General features: G+C 32.3%; 1 protein-coding gene across 5 annotated transcripts in view; it reads right to left on the bottom strand.

Annotated features, from left to right (window-relative positions):
• The window catches only part of RIC1 (RIC1 homolog, RAB6A GEF complex partner 1), an 89,732-nt gene that overhangs the window by 34,145 nt on the left and 29,052 nt on the right, over positions 1-26,535 (bottom strand). For 4 of the 5 annotated variants that reach the window (XM_023521274.1, XM_011376641.2, XM_011376640.2 and 1 more), the window contains exons 3-6: positions 21,684-21,763; positions 7,828-7,935; positions 2,616-2,758; positions 2,180-2,316 (exon numbers count right to left, since the gene is read on the bottom strand). In XM_023521274.1, the coding sequence (XP_023377042.1) occupies positions 2,180-2,316; positions 2,616-2,758; positions 7,828-7,935; positions 21,684-21,763 (468 nt within the window). The remainder of the gene's footprint in view (positions 1-2,179; positions 2,317-2,615; positions 2,759-7,827; positions 7,936-21,683; positions 21,764-26,535) is intronic. The other variant, XM_011376639.2, reaches the window with a different exon arrangement.

The raw sequence follows: 26,535 nt of genomic DNA on the forward strand, positions 1-26,535 counted from the left end.
AACCTTTGAGCACATTGAAAAAAAAATTTTCTCTCCAGCTTTTCTAAGTTGTCCTGAGCAGGTTTTCTCCTACTTAACTAGTTCGCTGAAAGGTTCTGAACAGAGTAGCATAATCTGACATATTTTATCTGTCAAATATATTAAATAATGCCCAACAGAATTTTTACAAAGCACTTAAATAATGCTTAATGTAAAGATGCTACGAGTGTGTTTCCCAACTACCAGTAAAACACAATGTGCTATTTTTTCGTAATTTATATTTTCCATTTATAACATTTAATAATGTCCATCTACTTTCCATTATTTTTCAACCCTTGAGAAAAATTTCTTTAACCAAACACTAATAAAAACTGATACTCAGAAAAAAGTCAATCACTTTTTCAGTTCTAATACTTTTCAGTAAACACATTTAAATCCCGAACATAATTACAAATATACACATGTACCTTGTAAAAAAATTAGGTTCTTCGAAGAAACTAATTTTTATTTTTATTCTTAGTTCTATATTGACATGTTATCACAAATGTATTATTTAGTACCTTACTATCTGAATAAAGTTGGTACTGAAAAATAGTTACTAGAAACATTAAAGCTGATGCCACGTAGAAAAAAATATACCCTTAAAATCCTTTCCAGTTGAAAAGAGCAGACTGAACATGAATATTAGCTTCTCTGACTCTTAAAACTCCAACTTTTATAACAGATTTTTTTCAAAAAGCATAAACTGTCAAGGCAAAGAATGGGAAAGGAGGTAGTCATCAGAAAATTTTGGAAGCTGAGAAGTATATGGATGAGTAAAAACTTTAAATGGCAGTAAAGAATGTTGACAAACAGCTAAATTTACATTATATGGTGCACAAAAGGCTTGGGAATTCGGATGTCTCTGAAAGGCTGAACTAAAAGTAGGACTGGTTCAAAGCCTGTTTAAGCAGCAGCTGGGTCTTCCCAGGGTACTTCCGCAATCTGAGCTGCTAAGAAACACCCACCTCCACTTCAACAGAAAATTGGAGCCTTTTCTTTGGGAAAAAACAAACAATAAAAAAACCTCAGTGGTCTCTGGACCATACTGAATGAAAACAGAGATAAATAAAAGTTTACATCTGAATTTGGGCCCTCTAGTCAAATCTTCTATAACTCAAATCTCAGAATATTAGGCAAGCCAGGTTAATATTCTCTGGAAAGAATTCCAAGATTTTTCTCAAATTAACTTGGGAAACAGAGAGAGGAAGAAAGGAAATAATCCAGTTAGTTTACCCAGTGGTGAAGATCACAGTCAACCAAACCCACAAAACCTCACAGAGCTATCAATGTATTCAAATTTTTATTTTGGGTATCTGTCACAGCAACCAAATCCATATGTGAACTAATCAGATATGAATTAATCATTAACTGTAAAATGATCCCATACAAATAAAGGAGTAAAGGAAATCCTCAGGATGAGCCCCAAATTACAACTGTGTTAAAAGTATGTATTGTGAGCAAGCAGTCCAGTTTGGAGCAGGCCAGAAGGCTCCAAGAGAAATTTCTTCAAGAAGATAAAATAGACAGAACACCTATGCGTTTGAAAGAACTGAGAGGATATTCATGTAACCAGCAGACAAGTGTGGGGCTGAGTTAGTGGTAAGTACAAAGAAACTAAGCAAATGTAAAGGACAAAATTATTAATTCACAGTGGGAGAGAAAATCTGCAGGAAAGAAAAAATATATTACATGAGGACAGTACTAACAGGGTTTACAAAGCAATAACAATATAAACAATGAATAGTAATCTAATCGAAATCACAATAGCTACCTTGAAAAGTATGTGGTGGGAAGAGGAAAGTAAATGGTTATTTTCCACAGTGCAAAGTATATAAATACAGCCTAAAAACTGAAAATTAAAGGAAATACTCAGAGTGGTAAAGAAAAATAGCAAAATAACCAGTAAAGGAATAAAAAGTAGTCACCTATAAGAATGGAAATTGGGTGTGAAGAGAGCAGGGAGGAGGGCAGGAACTATCATTTTTCTTCAATGTGTCTAACAAGACTTATTGGTCTGTTTATACTATTTAGATGTATAGTTTGATTTTAAAAAATTAAAAACCACTTAAAATTGGAAAATAAAAAATGAGAGGGGATTTAGTAACAAAAACTAAAATTAATAAATGGAAAATAAACATTCAGAGTAAATAAGTCATACCTCTGCAGTAAATCTACTGGATACTGGTGTAATAAATCCAACTTTACCATCATTAAACACCACAGCAAACCCATCAAGTGTAGCACAGTATTCCATATCTCTGATATGCACATCTGCAAAGCCCAGGAATGAACCTACTGATGAAAAAATAAGTACATGAAATAGGCGTATAAACATAGTAAATCATTCCCTCACATTTTTGCTTACAAACTCTGTAAGGACAGTTTAAAGGGCAAAAATAATGACCTAAAAACACTAAATAATTAAACTACTCTCTCTCTCTCTCTCATATATACACACACAGAGACACACACAGACACTCCTCCCTTGCATAATTCCAAAGTAGAAAAATCATTGTTCATCCATAGAAAATATCTAACTAGATTATATTAAATATTAAACATCTGGTTCTACCCCATGAAGAAAGTATAACTACCTCTAGAGGACTGCAGATCTACTGAAAAGGGTACTGTGCAAAGATTAATAGCTTTTCTTCCATTTGTCATTCCTTCCCAGTGAATAAGATGAAGAAGTCCATCAGAAGTAGCAACCAGGAGATCTTCCAGCACAGACTGCAAACTGTAGGAAAGTAACTTATAATCAATCACCTTTAAAGAGAGCATACTGGGAAAGCAATGAGTATGAATACAATTGCTCTGAAGAAAATTCATTCAGAGATGATAATAAAACCACTTACAAAACTGTCGTTTATCTACAATTTAACTATATAGTAGCTTTATCTGTGTATAATTCAATCTAGAATCAGAAAATTTGGAAGAAATGGAAGACCATGGGCAGCCAGTCACACATCTGATGAACTGAGTTAAAAACTAGAAATACTGAAACAGCAAACTGGAAGATAGAAGGATGACAGCTGACAGGAAAAGAGGCAGAGAAACAATAAAAAGAACAACGAATAAAAGGATGACAATCTGGAGCCACTGAGTATAGAGGTAACAATTCTCCAGCCTTGTCCAGTAATAAAAATGTTCTGTATCTGTACTATCAAACAGGGTGGTCACTAAACACTCATGGTGATTGTATGCTTGAAATACTGCTAGTGAGACAAAAGAACTGAATTTTAAATTTTGTCTACTTTCAACTAATTTAAATTTAAATAACTTCATTTTATTAGTGGCTACTGTACTGGAGAGTATAGTTCCAGACCACTGTATTTCTAGGGTATCATGAGTCTCTCACTGTTCATTCATTCAACAAACATTTATTAAACCTGTGCGCTCTGTGACAGATGCTATGCTCTGTGTTGGAGATTCCAAGGTAAATACGGTTTCTCCCTTCAGAAGACCTCTTAGTTGACTAAACAATGAAAGGTAATTATGTAAATGATCTCAGCATTTATTAATATTTGTAGAGATTTAACGTTTACTTACTTAATGGCAAAAAAAAATGCCCACTTTGTTTACTCTTATATGCCTAGTCCCTACCGTAGTGCTAGTTCTATCTGGCACTAAATGTTTGTGGGAGGAAGGAAAGAAGGGGAGAAAAGGTAAGAGGAAAGGGGAATCCATAAGCGAGACTGTAAAGTATTGGCAGAAAGAAAGAAAAAGAGAGCCAGGTGAACCAGAGGATATTGGTATCAAGAAAGCCAAGTGAATAAGAAGGATTTGAGAAACAGTACTCGAGTATCAAATGCTATAAAAAAATTCAAATATAAGAATAAAATGTTATGTCTATAACATATACTTTATTATACACTATTAAATTTCCTTTCATACTTAAAAGTTGAGTATATTTTAGAAATATTTCAATCCATAAAAGTGAAAAAGTTTTTAATGTTTTAATTCATAGTAAAGTTGAGTTCAGTGACTCATTCCCCAAGGATTTAAGACAATGAAGAATCTACTGTATTTTCTTCCAAACTATAAAAACGCTGAAAAAGAGCAGAGTAACATTCCTTACTCAGCTCCATCTATTGAACTTCAGAGCTTTTGTAATCAACTAAATTTCTCAGTTTTAAAGTATTATATATTCTTTCATTTTAAATTTATATTTTTGTGATAAAATTTATGTGTAGCATGGGGTATGCAGAATAAAAACTTTGTTTTAGATCTGCTACTACATGTCAGGAGAGGCAATTGAAGGGAATAGTCATTGGTTTACAGGTGATTGCATTCAGCGGAAGTCAGCCTGGGTTTTTTCAAACTAGACTCTCTCTCCCCACTGTTTCTATCTCCCTAGAAGAACCACTGCATATGACAAGGTTACCCTGCAGTAATTTAATTGCCAGCTAGGCAAAACGCAACAGAATTCAGAATCTCTACATCATCATCATCCACAGTGCTATGACACAAAATGACCAGGTGTGTAAGAAACAGAAATGTGACCCAGAGTCAAGAAAAAACACAAACTCATAGACAATCCTAATGTAGGAATTAACAGATAATATAACTCTGAAAAAAATGATAAAGAATCTATAGGAAAAGATAGATATATCCTCCTTATTTAACTGAAAATAAACAAATTCACTAAAACTAAGACTAGTTTCTGTTATTAAAGTACTGAATATTTCCATAAAGGTTAGTAAATAGGCCCTGTTCCAAGCCACTCAAGTGTTTGCCCATCACTGATTCCTTCCCTCACAAAGATCTAAACACCAAAGGATTAATTCTCGGCTTGGGAAGATATCAGGCTCTGTATCAATAATCAATATCCATGTCTTTTCCTGCTGTACTGGTTTGTAAATATTTTGAAAATTACCCCTGGGTATAAGTACACATAAAACCATGTATATATACTCTAAGTTATACACTTAAACGACCTCTCCAATCATTGACTTCATGGGCTTTATAATAGTTATCTGGTATCCTAGAGCTGTTTTGAAAAATATATATATAATTCATACTTACTAATTTTGAAGTATGTAAATATATTTAATACTTAACTAATATTAAATACTTCATACTACATAGGGCTTTCTTAAGTGACTGAGATGGAGCAAGATATAGAATAAACTGCAGTATTTATTAGTATTACATGATACTAGTTAGAGATAGACTAAGAATTTTAATTTTCAGTTATATTAGTACTTTTTACCTCCTAAACATTCTCTAGCTTCAGTTATAACCAAGGCTGGATGCTTAACATTAAACCTATCCTTTTTTCAATCAAAATTAAAAGAAGGCAGTACTATTGCCATCTTACGCCTTTCAGCAATAGCATAACCATTATCCTTAACCTTACATGACCTACATTTTTGGTAATGTAGAAGGGAAAACAGTTATAAAGCCCAAGTTTCACATTTTCTCATTCAATTCAGAATCATATAGGAAATCTCCAATATCCAGCAAGTATGTGTTACAGGTACTAAAAATAACAATTACTTCACTTAAGTTTTGAAAGAAATCTTAGAGATTTCCAATCACATATATTTGTAGATTAAAAGTAGTACCTGACAAGTTATACTTGTACAAGATGGCAGGAATTCTTTAAAAGTTCTTTCTAGCCCATTTCCATGGAACCACACAGTTTTTACCACCAGGTGGAAGTAGAGAGCCAAGCTTGCAGAGTTCCCCCTAGCTTGGTATGGGCATTCAAAATTCCTTAAGCCAACAAGTTACATTCTTGAAAAGAATCTCTATGCTGAAATTAAATCTAAAGTAGAGTAACTTTCTGACCAAGATGATCAATAACCTGTACTCAATCTTTTGTAAACTTGATCACATTTAAGCAAACAATAGCATGTCTTTTTTAAAGACAGATTAAACAAGAGAAGACAATAGCCAGCCACTTACATACAATTTTATTTACTACCTGTACTGTATTACATTACCTGTATGTATTCTAACAAAAGAAACGGTGAAAGCCTTTTATTAGAACTGTGAATCAGAAGAATTTTAAAAACAAATGTATTTTACATTCCTATAGTTCAATATATTCACATAGTACTCCATAGAGTTCAGTATTCTAAGAGTATTACATAGTAAAAAGTCTTTTTCCCAAAACTGTCCCTCAGCCACTTAGTTCTCATGCCCAATTTCTTATGTATTTTTCCAGAACAATACATAACCTAACACCACGAGCTTCCTTTTAAAAACAAATAGTATATATAGAGTATACCTTGCTTTTTTCACCCAACAACATATTTGGGAAGTTTTCATCAGTAAAGAGTACCCTCACTGTTTTTACAGGTGCATATTATTCCCACTGTATAGATGTAAGAAAATGTATTCACCAGCTCCCTACTGATGGACATTTAGGTGGTTTTCAACCTTCTATTGTAAACAAGGCACAAAGAAAAACTCTGTTAGGCATGTCAATTCCAGTATGTATCATATTGCAGGATTAATTCCTAGAAGGAGACATGCTAGACAAAGGCCATGAACATTTGTGTTTGATCAATACTGCTTAATCAATTTCCATACATATGGTATCAGTTTATACTCCCACCATCAATGGAAAGTTATTTCTTTATCCTCTCCTCAAGACAGTATGCTAACTGTTCACATGTATAAATCATTTCATGTCCTAATAGAAATTTATTAAGTAATACATCAATTGGAATACAGAAAATAAAAACAAACTGTTTACATCCTTTGTCCATTTGTTCCATTGTCTTTTTCTTATTATAGGAATTCTTTCTGTATTATGGAATTGTCCTTTTGTGATATTCACTATATCTGTTTGTTTTCACAGTTTCTGTTGTCTTTTGATCTTACTTATTATGGGGATTTTTTTTCTAGGCAGAATTTTTTTAACTTTTATCATTTCATTTATTAATGTTTTCTTCATAAGAGTTTATTTGCAGACATTTTGGCGGGAAGGTTTTAATGATTTCTAATAAAATAAATTTTGAATTAGAATACTTATTTTACTAATTTCTCTTGTCATTTACTTATAGCAAGTCTGAGCAATAGAGAATTGTTGGCCATTTTGATGCATAGAATGTTGGAATATACATTATAATTTCATGATTGTATAAGACTGGGTTCAATAAAAGAAGTTCAACTTTAACCCTGAATTCAGTTAAAAAGAACTCTGTTTAAAAAAAATAAAAGAAACAAAAATAAATATTGTAGTAAAAACTTTAAGTTAAAAAATAAACTTTTGACAAGACCCATAAATCAGAGACAACTAAAATATCAAATGAGAAGCAATTAAGGAAATAAAGCCAAATTATAGGTACAATCATTTGCTTTTTCTACCAATGGATGTAAAATGATTTTTGGTATTTTGGTATCCTGGCCTTCTTATCACACAACTTTTATTTACACTTAGATCTAAAAGCTCAAATTTCTTTCAAGCGAACATATACTTCTCCAAAAGTTATAAAGGCTATAGAAACAAAGGCACTCTCTCTTTTATTTCAACTATGTGATTTAAGTAACACAGACTATGTCATATCATTCAAACAATTCTAGATCTTACCAAAAAAAATAAACTTCTAAAATAAAATTACAGTTGGTATACTCGATTTATGGGCTTTATTACAATAATTTAAGTATAATAATGTACCATCTACTATCTGCAAAATTTCACATTTTTTATAAGAGTTAATCAAGCATTTCTAGGCTACAAAAGATCACCCTCAATGAAATGAAATGAAATCAATTTTCTAATTAGTCGTATGATTAACTAACTGCATCGCATATTGTCATCACAAAATGCTATATTTAACCAAAGTACAGTACCTCATGATGGGTGACTGCAAATCCAGTATTTTCTTCATCTCTAAATTTAATGCTGGAGCACACTGTTCTTCCTTAAAATGGGGTGTCCCCTTCATTTGTGGGCTTCCTCTAAAAAAAGAGCAAATATACAGGGTAAAAGAGAAAGAAATTGAATTCTCATTCACTCTGTGATTAATATATATACTCAATTAAATAAAGGAAACTTAATCAGACTTACAAATCAGAAGTTCATCCTTTAGGTTCTCAAATAAAAAACAGACCTAAATTGATTATAGCTGACATCTATTTATCAATTAGAAATAAATGTGTTTGAACAAGGTAATTTGTGTTAGGGAAGTAGGAGTGAAGGGAGAAGAGCAAAGTATCTTGGGAAAAGAACACTTATAAGTAAACTCTGAAGAGAACCAACAGACATTTTGTTTAAATTGACTGACAGTTGGCAATTATGGAAGATACATACCATTCTATATAGGGCATGTCTGAAGTGATCCAAATCCTCATCTTACCTTACTCCATACCTCACCCTTCATTTCTATCCTTTGGATATGTATCAGAATTAAAGTCAGATTTAGGGATACAATTAGGAGATGTTTCACATAAAACTCAGTAATAAATAGCAAAATGGCTAACTTTGAAAACACTGGCTGTAATTAGAGTGGCTGGGTCAATGTCAACATCACTAACCTGTCATGCACAACCACTCAAAAAAAGCTGTTCTGAATCTTCATCTCAACATGGCCTAAGACATCTTTTTCAATGCTTGTGCTAGAATTTAATAACTGCCTCTTCTCTTACTATCAGCTATCTCTTAGTCTTGGCAGCAATTTGCCTGCCTACATCATCTCTTCCTACCCAATTACCTATAATCCTGGAAACCTATTATTAAAATTAGGTGCAAAGAATCTAACAAGAGCAATAGCTTTCAAGGTTCTTGGCTTTGTGAAAATTATTTTGATGTTCATAAAGCTTTCTGCTTACTTTTTAGATTATTTTTCATATAGAAGCTTGGTGGCAATCTAGTGACTGATGTGTTTAGCTTAAGTCTGGGAAACTTATTTTGTTTCTTAACATCCCAATGAGGTTCTCTGTTTTAGTTTTCTCTGGCACCCCTACTAGGTTAGATATTGAAACTTAATTTCTAATTTTCCCTTTTCTCTTGTATTTTGTCTTTTGTTCTACATCCTGGGAGAGTTCTTCAACTATTTTTTCCAATGCCTTTAATTTTGCTATCATACTTTTCATTCCAGAAACTTTCTCACCCACCTCCCCTTTTGTCTTACAGCAACTGTGAAGGTCTCTTTTTGTTGTTGTTGTTTTAATTAGACAATATCTGAGGTTGTTAATTATCATTTCCTCAGAGTGTTTTTGTTCCCTGCATTATCTATTTCCTTTGAGTTTCCTTTTTTTCTGTTGTCGCTCTCTTTTACATAGTTAAATTTCCTAAAGTGGCAAACAATCCTTGGCTGTTTGTTCATGTTTAACAGGTTAATAAGAACAAGCTAATTATAAGCTCTAAGTGTTGAAGTTGGGGCTTGACAACTGGTAGACTTCAGGGTAGTGGCCAGTTGGCATTTTTGTTGAGGTCTTCAAGTATCACAGCCTTTTGGGTCATTTTTCTGGAGTGGCTTATCTTCTCCAAGAAGGACTCCTCAAACCTGCCTAGGATATCTAGAATCCAGAAGTTGGAAGCCAAGCAGGGGGAAAAGGCTTGAGGTCCTACTGTTCAGAATTACAACTTTTACTTAATCCCCATTTTTAGTTTAACATCTCATCCTTGTCCTACTCTGTCTGGAATCCCTCTGGTTTAATCGGACAATATCTTTCCTGACTCCTGTGATGTGGGAACAAGATCCTATTCCTTATTGAGCTATTTCAAACAATGCCCCTGTTTATGGCCCCTGGCTCACTCCTATATTGTGGTTTTAGTGCATCTAATGTTGAGTCTTTCCAAGGTTCTGCAGATCAAACACGTTGCTGTTCATCAGTACCATGTAGGTAACCTTAGGCGCTGAGGTTTGAAAGTCTTCCCAAGTCATTTATTTTTTCTCATCCAATTTTTTTGTGCAAGGGTTAGAGATACCTCAAGCTTTCATTAAATTTGGAAACAGTATTTCAACTTTTTGTTCTGTTGGTCATTTTCAAGAGAAAGGATAGAAACCTGATTACCCAATCTTGAAACTGAAAAACCTCTATTTTTTTTTATATAAATATTCTCATTTATGAGAGCTAAAGTATTATAAGAATTTTAAAGTATATTTAAGTAAATCCTGACTTTTCAATGACTTCCATTATAAAATTAGAGATAAATTTCATAGGCAAGTTTCCATTCCTTTTTCCAAACACAAAAATGCAGTAAACTGTTGGGGGGGGGGAAACTAATAAAAAAACTGTTAAAAAAAAATTGATAGAAAATATTACTACTTATATAGTTCATCAATAATTTCAGTGTATAACATCAGATTTTTGGAAGGGAGTCATAGAAAATGAGGCTCTGGAAGTATAAATTAAATCTTGATTATAAAGAGCAAAATAAAACTCTCAAACTGGCTTAATTACATTTTTCCTTCTTTCTTATGATACTGGACTCAATATTACTACCTCAAATAAATATACACCAGGTTAGAGATGTGGAGAAAAGAATGGCATTTGAAATCAGAGATATCTGGGTTCCAATCCAGGTTCTACTTTTTATTGGCAATGACTTTGGAAAAGCCGCTTTCTGAGTTACTTTCTATGCTTTTGTATATCTATAAAATGAGAAAAAATGAGTTAGTGGGTTAATAAGTTGTACTAGTTATTGTTGTCTAGGTTGCCTTTTGAATGATTAAACATAATTTGCCTTCACTGGATACTTAAGACAACTTCAGTGTTCAGAAAAGAGAATTCAAGAAATTGCAGGTTCAATGTCCTAGAGATAGGTGAAAGTAAGTTCTAAATGCCAGGCCAGAGCTCTTGGAATTTATTTTGTGGGTACCAAAGTTTATGAGATAAAGAATTAATATCCTGAATATATAAAGAACTCCTAAAACTCTACAACGAAACAAAACAACCTGATTCAAAATGGCAAAGGATGCCAACAGACATTTCTCCAGAAATGTACAATGGCCAATAAGCACATGAGAATACATGGACTTCACTGATCATTAGGGAACTGCATATCAAAACTAAATGAGATACCACCTCACACCCATGATGGCTACTATCAAAAGAAACAAAAACAAACAAAAACAAAATTAATAAACAAAAACACAGAAAACAAGTGTTGGCAAAGACATGGAGAAATTAGAGCCCTTGTGCACTACTTTTGGTAATGTGAAATTGCATAGCCACTGTGGAAAACAGTACACCAGTTCCTTGAAAAACTAAAAATTGCTATACCATATGATACAGCGATTCCACTTTGGGTATAAACACAAAGAAACTGAAATCAGGGTCTCTAAGAGACATCTTAATACTTGGGTTCACAGCAGCATTTTTTACAACAGATAAAATGTGGAAGCAACCCAAGTGTTTATCAAAAGATTAATGAATGGGTAAGCAAAATATGGCATATACATACAATGGAGTATTATTCAGCCTTAAAAGAAGGTAATTCTGACATATGCTACAAAATGGGTGAACCTTAAGGTCATTATGCTAAGTGACATAAGCCAGTCACAAAAAGATAAACACTGTATGATTCCACTTAAAATAAGTGTAACTGTACATCTCAAAAAATGGTTACAATGATAAAAGTTTGTGTTATATTTTCACAATTTAAAAAATAAGGGTAAAAAAGTTAATTGATGGGATCTTTCTGAAATAATATTGTTCCAGAAAGTACTAATGTGTAATGTTAGTGTTTTTGTATCTTTAGAATCCAGGTTTTGAAATGATTTAGAATAAAACCAGCCCAGACTTAAAAAAAAGTTTGAGACAAGAATCATGTCATCAAGTCTGTTTTGAAAAATAAATCTGTTAACAATGCAAAGGACGGATATGAGTATGTAGGAGAAACAGACCAGAGGAAGAGAATGAGTTAGTAAATAAGCTTTTCGACAAGCAAGGAGAGACCATGAAGGCCTCCTTGAGAATAGAGATAGGCAACTTCTAGGGACACTGGAAAGTTGTAATCAAGCAATACAAACTGGTTACAGAAAAAATATGATAAGAAATAAAGATTCCAAGATTTTCAATTTCATACAATTGTATAAAAGATCATGCTAATTACAATAAATTTTAGAAAAGCAACAGTATGCTTGGGTTGGTAGGGAGGAAGTGAGTTAGGTTTAGACATGATGAATTTGAAACTGCCTACAGGGACATCTAAATGGATTTATCCTGGAAAGGTGGGCCTGAAGTTCAGGTAAGTGTTACTATAATAAGGAAACAGATCTGGACCTTATCCACTTACACTGAATAGTTAAAATGTAGAACAGAACTCAGAACAAAACTCTGGGGAACAATAAGCATTATTTTAAGTACTATATAATAATTGAAGGTGTACATTTAAACTTAATGACATCTTTATGAAGTCGAATGCATTAACTCAAATTTTCAGATGAGTAAAATAAAACTCAAACAAACAAACAAACAAACAAAACAGGCAACGTGATTAATCCTGAAAGCTAAGGAAAGCCACTGAAAATTTTTAGGTAGGGACAGGGCACGTAAATTTTGCTAGAAAATTCATTTAGGAGAAAACTGTAAAATATAGTTTAAGAAGATATTACAATAATCCAAGAGAAAAGTGACAAAACCAAACTACTGCTGCTGGGAATGAGGAAGAAGTAAAAGACATGACTGATACATACAAGGCAAAATACACAGACTATACAGAAGGTAGAATACAGTGTACTTGATAAAGACTGCCTATTGGAGTTATTAAACAGGAAGAGCAAATAAACTCAAGTAAATGCTGGTATCATTTACAGAAAAAGGGAATTAGCCATAGGTGTTCCCAGAATTAAGTTACTTAAAAATAAGAATGTAATTTCTCATCTTTATACTTAATAAAAAATTTCTCCCTTATGATGTTTTAAGTTATTAGATAGGACCTAAATTTATTACAATAATATCTTCTTAACTTTCTTACCTGCTAAATCTCACCAATCCAGAATGCTTTCCCTGGGTTTATGTTTTATTTCCTTATTTCTCTGAGATCTTTTTACATGTCATCGTCTCAGAGAAGACCCTGACCACTCTATTTCAAGTTGTATCCTCACTCTCTATTCTCATTCCTTGCTTTATTTTTCTCCATAGATTGTATCTCTTAATTTGTAATGTATTTTTACTTATTTATTACTGTCTACTTGAAGAACGCAAGCTCTAGAGTCCCGCCCCCCCCCGCCCCCACCTTTTTTTCCACTGCTGCATCTGCAGTATCTACAACAGTCCTGGAGCTTGAGAAAATTCAATACTTAAATGGACAGATGGATAGACGAAAATTATTTTTCAGAAGATTTTCTAAAAGAGGTAGTAAGTACCTCTATCACCAGGCTTTTATATACATATATTTTAAAAAGCTTCTGTTTATATTATCATACATCTAGACAGACTTCAGTCTGTTAAGAACAGTATGTAGGGCTCTCTGAATTGGGCAGGTCTTTTAACACTTGTATCATTCTTTGGATTCAGGTGCAAGTCTTAGAAGTGTGGTCAACAGGGGAGTAGTCACTGCCCAGAATTTATACAATAATATCCCTAACAATTTTATTACTAAGTGCTCATACAATTATGATGTAAGCTAATGGATACACAAAATATACAAAGTTCAATAGCTAAAGGTTACACATGTACATTTATAGTATACATATTAAAATCAAAGTATACATGTGATGTTTTGAGAAGATCAAGGAAATCAAAAATGTTAGGACAACTAACATACTTTGTTAAGTTCATAAACTTAACTTAGAATAAGGTATATGTTTAGAAATAACTTTCTAAATCCTTAAGGGAAAAAGAAAAGCAGTTAAAGTTTATTCTCCAGAAAACTGACACTTGAAACTTAATAGCAAAAAAAAAAAAAAAAAAAAAAAAAAACAAAGAAAGAAAAAGAAAAAAAAAAAAAAAGAAAAAAGAAAAACGTTGGGGGAAACTTTCACATCTGTAACTAATTCAGATCTCTTTTCTCCTCTAAGCAATTTAGTAAATGTGTCTGGATTTCTGAAAGGGTAAGTTGTGCTGAGGTTAGAAACCACAAACCTCAATTACTCTTTCCTTGCCTCCCACCTAGCACTAATTCATTAACAGTCAGTCTAGTAAAGTCTCACAATCTAATGAAATGTGTTGGAAATGGGGGGCACGAGGAATGGGAGTTTTGAGTTTTGATAGCTGTTTTGAGGTGAGTTTTTTCAGTGGAGATATCTATATCTTTAATATTTGATAATTAAATGTACTGAATTTTTAGTACAATAATTTTTCTTTTTAGAATTTTGACAGGTCTCATCTACTGAACGTCTCTGACAAAAAAGAGTTTAAGAGTAGGAGTGTCAAGAAAAAAAGAATGAAGGGGAAAAATCTTGGCTTTCAACGACGTATACATTATGACATATTTATTGAAATTATTTTCATTATGATGAAAAGATTTGCAGTTCCAAGATCTACTAAACTCATATTTAAACATAAACACATGAATACATTCTAAAGCTAAACACAAATTATTTCTGATTTATCCTTGACAGCTTCCTCCATTAATTTCACTGCAATTTCCAAGACATAAAAGAAAAAGCCAAGATGACCTTCAGTGGAGAAGTCTGTCCACTGGTCTGTACAACTAATATAAAGGGATAGTTTAACATAGAATGGAATTTATAAAGACACAAAAGATAAAAGTAATACATTTATTAGTCAAATAATAAATGACCTTTGAGTCATAAAAAGGCATTTAATAAGACTGCCATCGGTGTTAAGGGCTGACTCCAACATCAACAGGAAGGATGCTGGAAACATTACGTGGAAACTACGGAATATTATGGGGGCATCTGACCTGTTCTCAGATAGAGTGCAATGGAAAACGATATGCAGTCTGAGCTTAAGAAGCTGTCACATAATACAGGGAAGTTAAGATACTCTAGAAAAATTCATGTGATGAACTCATAAGATTTAGAATAGAGGAATAAGAGACAATAGGTTCTATAATTGAGAAGAGGGCTACTAACTACTGGCCTCAATTCCGATGCCTCTATTCTTTAGGACTATTATAAACCACTCCAGATCATTTCTCCTTTTTCTGACTCCTTATTCCCCAAATAAATCCTAAAGTAGTAGATGGCTAGATGGGCATAAACAGGGCTGAGGCAATACAGAATTGGTGATTAAGAGCACAAACTTTGAAGATACAACACTTATGTTTGAATCCTGGCTATGCCACTTACTAGTGTGTGACTATGAATGAGTTACTTCCCTCTCTATGCTGAAGTTTGTATAATAATTGTACCTAACTTCCTCACAGGGTTGCTACAAGGATTAACTGAGTTTGAAAAAGTGCTTAGAATAGCATCTTGAACTGCATAAATGCTTACAATGACACATGACAATGATGATGCAATGTCAAAACTTTAAAAACTCTCCTCGAATCCATATATGAGCCACTATTTTCCAGGTTTTAAAAACTTGAACCCATATAATCCTCCAAACAATTGAAGAAAAAATATTTTTATTCCAATTATATAGAAAAACTAAGAAACTTACTGGACTAAGTAACCCAATTAAAAAGTAGTCCAATAGCAAAAGTGGTCATAAGAGGAAAGTTCATATCATTACAGGCCTATCTCCAAAAACAAGAACGAGCCTAAATAAGCAACCTAACGCTTCATCTTAAAAAACTAAAAAAGGAAGAACAAATGAAGCCTAAAGTCAGAAGAAAAGAAATCATCAAAATTAGAGCAGAAATAAAAGAAATTGAAAACAAAAAAAGAAAAGAAAAAGAAAAAAGAAATGCAACAAAGAGCTGGTTCTTTGAGAAGGTTAAAAAAACTGATAAACCCCTGGCTAGACTCACTAAAGAAAAAAGAGAAAGGATACAAATAAACAAAATCAGGATGAAATAGGAGAAATTACAACTGACATCGCAGAAATACAAAGGATCATACAAGAATACTATGAAAAAGTATGTAACACCAAATTTAATAACTAAGAAGAAATGGACCAGCACTTAGAAAAACACAACCTTCTTAGACTGAATCAAGAACTGGAAAATCTAAATAGAATGATTAACAGTATGGAAATTGAAATAATCATCAAAAACCTCCCAAAAAGTAAAAGTCCAGAACCAGATGGCTTCACCAGTGAATTCCGCCAAACATTCAAAGAAGATTTAATACCTATTCTACTCAAACTCTTCCAAAAAACCGAAGAGGAGGCAATACTTCCCAACGCATTTTATGAATCCAATATTGATACCAAAACCTGGCAAAGGTAACACAAAAAAAGAAAACTACAGACCAGTATCTCTCATGAACACAGATGCAAAAATCCTAAATAAGATACTAGCGAACCAAATACAACAACATATTAAAAAGATTATACACCATGATCAAGTGGGCTTCATCCCAGGGGCACGGGGATAGTTCAACGTATGCAAATTGATTAATGTGATATACCACATAAACAAAAAATAAGAATCATATGATCACAGCAATAGATGCCAAAAAAGCCTTCAACAAGATACAGCATCCATTTATATCAAAACACTTCACAAAATTGGTATAGAAGGAAAGTACCTTAACATAATAAAGGCCATCTATGACAAACCCTCAGCCAATATTATATTTAATGGTGAAAAACTAAAAACCTTCCCTCTAAGATCAGGAACAAGGCAAGGCTGTCCACTATCGCCACTCCTATTCAACATAACATTGGAGGTCCTAGCAAGTGCATTCAGACAAGAGAACAAGAGAAAGATATAAAAGGCGCCCAAATAGGAAACAAAGAAGTGAAACTGTCAGTATTTGTGGATGACATGATTCTCTATATAGAAAACCCTAAAGACTCCACAAGAACACTGCTAGAAACAATAAATACAGTAAAGTCTCTGGATACAAAATCAACATTCAAAAATCCATAGCTTTCCTATACTCTAATAATGAAGCGTCAGAAAAAGTGGAAAAAATAATTCCTTTTGCAATTTCAACAAAAAGAATAAAATACATAGGAATAAATTTAACGAAACATATGAAGGACCGATATAATGAAAACCATAAGACCCTATTAAAAGAAATCAAAGAAGATACAAAGAAATGGAAAGATGTTCCATGTTCTTGGATTGAAAGAATCAACATATTTAAAATGACCATATTACCTAAAGCATTATACAGATTTAATGCAATCCCCATCAAAATCCCAAATCCCCATCAAAATCCCATCAGCATTTTTTAAAGAAATAGAACAAAAGATCATCAGATTTGCATGGAAGCACAAAAGACCCCAAATTGCCAAAGCCATCCTGAGATAAAAGAACAAGGCTGGAGGCATCACTTCAAATTATACTACAAAGCGATAGTAATCAAAACGGCATGGTATTGGCAGAAAAAGAGACACACAGACCAGTGGAACAGAATTGAACATCTAGAAGTAAACCCATATTTATACGGGCAAATAATTTTCAACAAAGAAGCCAAAAACATATAGTGGAGAAAGGAAAGCCTCTTCAATAAATGGCAATGGGAAAAGTGGAAAGCCACCTGCCAAAGAATGAAACTAGACTGTTGTCTATCACCAAACACCAAAATTTACTCAAAATGGATTAAGGACCTAAATATAAGACCTGAAACAATAAAATGCATAGAAGAAAACATAGGAACTAAACTTATGGACTTAAAGAGGATTTTATGAATTTGACCTCAAAGGCAAGGCAACTAAAAGCTGAAATAAATGAATGAGACTACATTAAATTAAAAAGCTTCTGCTCAGCAAAAGAAATCGTCAACAAGGCAAAGAGAAAACAATCCGAATGGAAAATATATTTGCAATCAACGCCCCCGATAAGGGCCTAATATCCAAAATATAGAAGGAACTGAAACAACACAATAAAAACAAATAAACAAATGATCAAATCAAAAAATGGGAAATGGACCTGAACAGACACTTCTCCCTAGAGGACATACAAATGGCCTACGAATATATGAAAAGATGCTCAACATCGCTAGCTATTAGGGAAATGCAAATCAAAACCACAATGAGATGCCATCTCACACCTGTTAGAATAGCTACACTCAATAGGACAAGTAATAACAAATGTGGACAGGATGCAGAGAAAAAGGAACCTTCATACACTGTTGGTAGAACTGCGCATTGGTACAGCCACTATGGAAAAAAGTATGGAAGTTCCTCAAAAAACTAAGAATTGATCTACCATATGATCCAGAAATCCCTGTACTGGGTATTTACACCCAAGATTTGAAAACCCATATCCAAAAAGATATTTGCACACCAATGTTCAAAGCAGCATTATTCACAGTGGCCAGGACATGGAAGCAACTGAAGTGTCCTACGATAGATGATTGGCTAAAGAAGCTGTGGTACATATATATAATGGAATATTACGCAGCCATAAGAAGAGATGAAATACTGCCATTTGCAACAATATGGATGGACCTTGAGATAATCATGCTAAGCAAAATAAGCCAGACAGAAAAAGTTGAAAACAACATGATATCACTTATATGTCGGATATAAACCTAAAAGCAACAAATGAGCAGGACAAACAAACAGATACTCATGGATATAGACTATAGACTAGTGGTTACTAGTGGGGTGAGGGAGGAGGAGGGAGGTAGACAGGGTAAAGAGGGTCAAATATAGGGTTTAGGAGGAGGGTAAAGTGGGCAAAGGGGATCAAATATATGGTAGCTGAAGGAAACTGGACTTTGGGTGGTAAACACACAATAGAATACACAGATGTCAAATGATAATGCACATCTGAAAATTATATAATTATATTAACCAATGTTACCCGAATAAACTTAATTAAAAAAAAAATTTTTTTAAAGTAGTCCAGTAGACAAATATACAACAGGCTGACTCTAATCTGTTCTGCAAAACTATTTCCATATAAGAAATTTTTTTCAAAGATTTTTTATGTAGCAGTTATTAGAAGTTAAACTCTGGGGGGGAAAAGCACATTATCATCAAGTCAAATATTTAAAAAATTACAAATCACTTCATATATAATACATAATTTATATAAAATATAAAATCACTTAAATTTTAGAAACAAAGTGAAAATTTGGTGAAGGAAAAAATATATTGATAATAGCAGTTTTCCTTTATTAATTTTCCCATGGGCTAGGCATTTACCTAAACATTTAATATGCATGATCTCATTTAAGCCTATGAAATAATTACTATGTTTAATCTCGTTCTATAGATGAGGAAAAAGGTTTTGGAGGTATTAAATAACTTAAAAGAAGTTATAAAGCTGAAAAGAGGCAAAGCTGACATTCAATTCCAGGTCTACCTGATGCAAAGCCTATCGCTTCATGCTGCTCTAAGGTTATATACATTTCACTGAGCTCAAGTATTTAAACCCAAAATCTCCAATATAATACATGAAAGAACACTCAAATTAAAAATAAAAACAGTGGTCTTTATTAGTTCTCTAGCCTTACATACAGAAACACAGTGAAGTTCATGCACTGTCAGGACTATTACTATTTAGTTAAGTGACCCCCCCTGGAATCTCAGAATCAGAAGGCAAGAAATTCCTTTTAAAACTTTCTGGAACACAAAAAGTGATTCTCAAAATACTATTCCAAAACACTGCAAACATGTAAATCATGTTAGTTCAGCTGAAATACAGAAAACAATATTTTTCACTGTTGAAAGATGTTATTGCCCTACCAAGTCCACCTACAGTAGTATAAATTAATCCAGTTAAGTTCGGATGATTCTGATTATTGCTTTTTATTTACAGGAGCATGTCTAAATTGAGTAATACAATGGGTTTAGAGGCAGTAGTTCAAAATGCACAAGTAAATGATATTTTAGACACTGACAACAGTTCTCCAAAAGGCTCACGAAATTATCACTTAGAATGAAAAACAATAAGCTTTACATCACCCACAAAACTGAATTTTAAATTTCTAAATATATCAACTTCCTACACAATGTCCATACCATTTTAATAGTACAATTGTACAATTTATATGCCAAAAGTTTTTTGTATTAAAGATTTTTATTGAAAAATAATCAAATTAAATTCCACCATCAAGAGAATTTCTGTACTTTACAAAAGACTTCCAAAACTCAGAACACCTCAATTAACACAATATTTATTACAAAAAGAAGTGACTACATACTATCAAGAAAATCTAGATAGGTCCTTAAAATGATAAAGGAACCTGAGCTACATTCTACATGGCATACATTGCCTTTCCCAAAAGTGTATTCTCAAGAATGTTAACAAGTGTTATTTAAAGACATAACTCTTATAATACCACTTTTTAAATTGTAGGTTTTTTGTTTTTAATTTTTCAAATACATGGTTTGATTTTTTTACATTAAATATAATATATACATATCAAAAATTCTGGAAAATTCAAAAGTTCAAAGAAGGTGAAAAATCACTACAGTTCTAGCATTCATGAGCAATAACTATATATATAGTTCTTGCTTTTTTCTTCAGATGATTTTTTACAAAGTTGTGATCATATTATATATATAATGTTGTGACTTGTTTCTTAGCATTATAAGATCAGTTCTCAAGTTTATACAATTTTCTGAACCATTATATTTAATGAATATATTATTTGAGAAGAACAAACAACAGGGGACTTAATCAATTCTCTATTATCACACCTTTGTGCATATCTAGTAACAGAAGTATATAAGAACACATTTTACTATTCTAGCACTAGCACTGAGCAATAATTTTAAAGAATACAAATATTTTTATATACTGAAATGTGTAGGGTTTTTTTAAAATTGTATGTAATGTTTCATTTTGAGTTACTAATGTTTAGTCTGAGTTACTAATTAACACAAGTTTCCCTTGTGCTTGCTATTTATTATAATTCCTTTTATGAGCTTACTTTTACCTATTTCTATTTTGAAATCTTTGTGTTTCTTAGCAATATATATGACGACTCCTTTATAAAAATAGTAAGCCTTGGTCCAATTTACTGCAAATTTTCTCCCCAGTTTGTTCCTTGCCCCTTTAATGTTATTTTTTTCCTGTTAATTCTCAGAAACTGAAATTTTCACATAATGAAATCTATTTTCTCTTTAATTTCTTACAACCTAATAAACTTTGACCATCTTCCGCCATCTAGAAATGTGAAATTCATTTATATTTTCATACAGGTTTAATGGCTTAATCTTTTTGTAAAAAGATGTTATGATTTAAAACATAAGTTCTTTCAATAAAATGTTTATTTTAAAAGGTTTTTAAAAAGTAAGAAAAAAACAGTGAAAAATATATAGAACAATATAGTTTAAAGATCAAAAGTCCATGTTCCCTAAAATTCCAACCACTGTTTAGAGTATATTTTTTTCTATCTACATACAAAAAAATACACAAGAAAGAGTGCCCTTTCAGCTTACTGACATTTTATCTCTTCCCTTCATGATCACTTAGCTCCTCCGTGATCAGTACTGGAAAATGCTAGATCTGCAGTATATTAATTCTGAATGTCTAAGAGGGAATATAGTACATTCATCCAAGATTCTCAGACTTATTTAATTACAAAATTCTTTATTCAACTAATGACAGTTCAAAGACCTGGTAATTTCTGAAACAGTATTTTGAAAATGCTGGCTTAGCTTATTTTAACCACTTCAGACAACATTTTTAACTACTTCAGACAACACAGAACTGTAATGTTTTTGTGAATTAAAGTACACAAACCAAATGTTAAAAAAACGAAAGACAAACTTACTTGGGATACACTGGTTCATAAAGGTATTTGTCCCCTCTTGTAGATGTAATGTGAAAAAACAAGATGTAGCCATTTGCCGTCTGAAAGACAAATTTCATTTACCATAAATTAAAAGGTAAAGCTATGACTATAACCTTATATCTTAATTTTACATACTCTTACTTTGAAAACACTTCACTTTTAACAACCCTCTTTTGAAGAGCTAGTCTAATTATACAAATAAAAAAATGACTTTTAATATAACCCACCTTGTTTACCCTTGAAAAGTTTTTATATTTTGAAAATATTTCATAGACATGTCATTGAAATTAATAGTTCACATTATATTATAAGCATTAATATTTTAAAATAATTAATTATTCAATAGATGATTATTTTGCAAAATATACAGAACTTCTGGAATTCTGCAATAATATGGCAAATAAGTTTTTCAAGTTTTTAAAGCCACTATGTTACCAAATAGTAATAGTATGATGAAATTCCTGACTCAAAGTTTGTATAGTATAACCTCAGAATAACATAGTTATATATTTCAAAATCAATTAATTGGCCTCTGACTTACTACAAAATATACCGAGATACAGAAGGAAAACAGCAAACCTTCAATTTCCAAAATTCTCTAAGTTAACAAAATGTTTTAAAAATATAAATTGTATTAAAACAAATAGTTCCATTAAATGATAATGGCACATATCTCTGGTTGTGAAGCTCAAACAACCATTTTACATATATCTAAATATAGAAAGTTATTTAGCTGTTTCTAATCAAACATTTTCAGGCATAACAGAGTGGAGTGACAAATATTTTGCCCAAATTACTTTCATACCAATACTGAATTCTTATCATTTTAGAAGCAGGTAGGCTTTTGCCCAAAGTAGAACCAAAAAAAAAAACAAAACAAAACTGAAGAAAACTAAAGTTTCAGATTTCTTCCCACTACTGATTTTCTGTTTTTCACTTAAAAAGATGCCAGAGAAAACAGTCAATTTCTTCACCAAAGCCAGGTTTGTTTGTTTTTTTAAGCTATAAACTTTACTATTTCATAATGTATCCCGAAGCTCTAGTTTGATATATAGGAATACAAAAGGAAAAGGGCTAAGGTTCTGTCAAGTAAGATTATCATTCTAATTTCTCATGTGCAATTTTATATTCCTCTAACCTGGAGAATATGGAATCAAAAGGAAAATTAATTCAAATCAAACCATATCAAGTTTCACAGATATCATGACCCCTACACAGATAAGTGACTGTTTAAAATTTGTAAATTCTACTGTTACCTTTTATAGCATAGAAAAATAAAATAACATGGTCTAGTACTTAGAAAAATAACATACAAATGCTGTCCAGAAGATTAGTTACTCAAGGTCTAAAGTTCAACATCAACAGAATATCGAATACTAATATTAAACTCAGAATTTTAACAAGTACTTAGAAAACTATAATGCCAAAGAAAACACAGCATCATTTTGCACCAGCACTCAGAAATTTTATATACATAGTAAACTAGATGAAATTACAATAATAGCTTGATTTACTATTTTGGTATTCTGTATCAATTATCTTTACTAAGTATCTATGGCTTTGCATGTATATTAAATGCTATATACTTCCAGATCCCAATGACTTTTATCACTGACATTTTCATAAACAGTCCTGCCACAGAACAATCTTTAAAGTTTTGGTAACAAACAATCGTCTTTAAAAAGTAGCACTTTTACATAGCTATATTAAGTCTGTTATTATGCAGTGTTAGGATGGTCCTTCTCTTCCTACTCCAAAATACTGCAAATAAGCATTTAATTATTGCCTAATCTGTAGGTAACAGTTCCAATACATTCTTCCAGTATGTGTGCAGGCAAACACATACACACACCAAAACTAAACTAATTTTTCTAAGTAAATGAAAAAAACAAAGAGTTATCTTTCCTGTCATGATCCCATATCTTCAGTTGTTTTTCCTTTCTCCAAGGCATACTGTTAGATTATGTGGCTTTAATCACAGAGGCCCAACAATCTCTATAGAGAACTTAAACGACAAACCTTCATGTTCCTTTCTTTTGTATATCCATGAATTAGAGTCATAGATACATAAGTATAAAGGCTATAAAGAGGAAAATAGAAAGAAATCACTACTTAAATAGAGGATGGAACAGACAGACTTGTTTCTAGTAATGCCACTTAGAAGAAAAATAACTACAAACAATATTCTAAAAGGACTTTGATAATTCAACAAAAATTCAGTCAGAGAGGTATGACTTAAAGTTTAACATCATTTTTCTCAACCGTAAACTTAGTAATGGAGATTTTAAAAACCATGCAAACTACTCTAGCTAATTCCACATTTTAAAAAGATTTTGAAATCTGGAGGTGTTGGTGGTGGTTGTGATGTTATTATTAACTGCTTGTCTGCATTTTGCTTTGTAAAGGGCACTTGAAAAGATTTCCTTTGCTACCCCAAATTAAACATATTTTAAAAAATTATTTTAGAATTGATGCATGACATATATACTACACATAGTAATTTTCTGTAAACAGAAATAACTTAAATCAACTGTGTCATGAGGGAAATCAACTGTTAAATACAACTAACGCTTCACCAGTAGGCAGCAATCCCAATATCTTCTTCTATTATTATCCAATACTTCTACTGCACATGAATTCACCAGATATTTCACAATTCCAACTCATAATGCATTTCTTCCTTAGGATATACCATTTTAATTATAACAAACAGAACAGATTTATGCATCTGGCTCCAATGACCTAAATGATCCATCACAAAGATTTCTATAATAATTTACAAATTAAGGACTTGATTTAGAGATGTATCTTCTATCCTAACATACTGTCATGTCAGACTTCAGGCTGAAAGTCTGAAATAACAGATTTGCACTTTTTTAGTTCTTTACATTGGTTCGTAAATAGTGTTTTGTTTTTAGCTTTATTTCTTTATTGTACGTGTTCAAATACATAAATCCCCCCAAATCATATTACTATGATAATGATCTAACATTTTTGTATAATCTTTCAGACTTTGTACATTCACATCATGAAAATATTGGAAAATAATAAAAACAGCTGTAAATCACACACACTCAAAAATAGATGATTATCATTTGACATTAAACTCATCAAAATTGTTATTTGTAATACTATCTCACTGTTTTACACCAGAGTACTAATTTTAAAGACTTTTTTCCAACAAAGATGGATTAAGTTGAAGCCAATTTATGCTCTCACCTGAAAAAAAAAAAACCCATCCAAATATATAAAACAATAATTTTGAAAACACTGACATCAAGCAATGAAGGCCAGTGACCCCTGAGAAATGGAAACAACAGAGGTGAGTTCTATGATAAACTCCATCTTACACCCTTGAGAAAGTTTCCAGGTCACAGCACTGAGAAGAGAAACTGAGGTAGAGCTTGGTAGACCCCCCCACATTGAGGAAGTGAAGCTGAGAGTCCAGAAAGAAAAGGCAGCTTACAATTCATATGAAAGAGTACCAGAGAAGAAAGAGCTGCACAGAGAAAGAATCCAAGAGTAACAATTAGCATATGTGTGCAATAAAACTACTCAAGACAGGGGAGAAAACAAACCAAAAGGATTAATAAAGGGAATAGTGCACGGTGTTCCAACAGTCCTGAGAACAATGTCTGTCTCACCAGCAAAACTGAGGAAACTCATAATTTACAGGGAATTGGTTAGAATGCTCAAGAAGGTAATTCCTGTGGTAACTGGTAGTGGAGAATAATTAGCTGTAGATTGAGTACTGTTCCAAACCTGTAAAACGAAGCATAACACAAGACATGAACATATCAAACTGTCTCCAAGTAATATAACTACACTCCAGAACAAAGCTCAAGATTTATAGCACCACGACAATACCCAGCACACAACAAAGTAAAATCACAATATCTGGCATTCAATCAAAGATTATCACACCTGCAGATAGGCAGAAAAACACAAGACACAATGAGGAGAAAATCATCCAATCAAAAATGATCCAGAATTCAGCCAGGTGTTAGAATTAGCAAGAAAGAGCACTGGAACAGTTATAACTGTATTCCACGTGGTCAAAAAGTTAGGGAATGTAGAAAACCCAAACCAAGCTCTAGAGATAAAAACTAAACTAAGATAAAAAATACACTGGATGGGATTAATGGCAGAACAGACATTGCAAATGAAAAGCTTACTGGTCATGAAAGCATAGCAATAAAAATTGTTCATAATGAAACACACACAAAAAGAACAAAATAAAACTGAAAGAGCATCAGTGAATTGTGAGACAACTACAAGTGGTCTAATACACATATAAATAGTCCCCAAAGGATAGGGATAGGAGTCAGAAAAAATAGTTATATTAAATTTAATCTAAATTTAATTTGTTTTGATGAAATTTCTTTAAAAGATAACTTTTTAAACTAGAATAAAAGCAATGTTTGCTGGGGTTTTACCATATATAAAAATAAAATGTCTACAATATATGTTCCTTGACCCCAGTAGAATTAAATTAGAAACTGATAACAGAAGATTTCTGGAAAACTCTCAAATATTTTGAAGCTAAAGAATATGCTTCTAAATAACTCATGGATCAAAAAAGAAATCAAATGGGAAATTTAAAAATGTATATATATGGCAGAGTAAAATTTGTGGGACGTTGCTACTTAAAGGGAAATTTATAGCTTTAAATATCTATATTAGGAAAAAAAATCACAGTACTTAAAGGGAAATTTATAGCTTTAAATATCTATATTAGGAAAAAAATCACAAATCAATGACCTCAGCTTCCACTACAAACAGATAAGCAAATGAAACCCAAAGTAAGCGAATTTAAAAAAAAAAAAAAAAA

Source organism: Pteropus vampyrus, unplaced genomic scaffold, assembly GCF_000151845.1.
Source record: "Pteropus vampyrus isolate Shadow unplaced genomic scaffold, Pvam_2.0 Scaffold301, whole genome shotgun sequence".
NCBI lineage: Eukaryota > Metazoa > Chordata > Mammalia > Chiroptera > Pteropodidae > Pteropus > Pteropus vampyrus.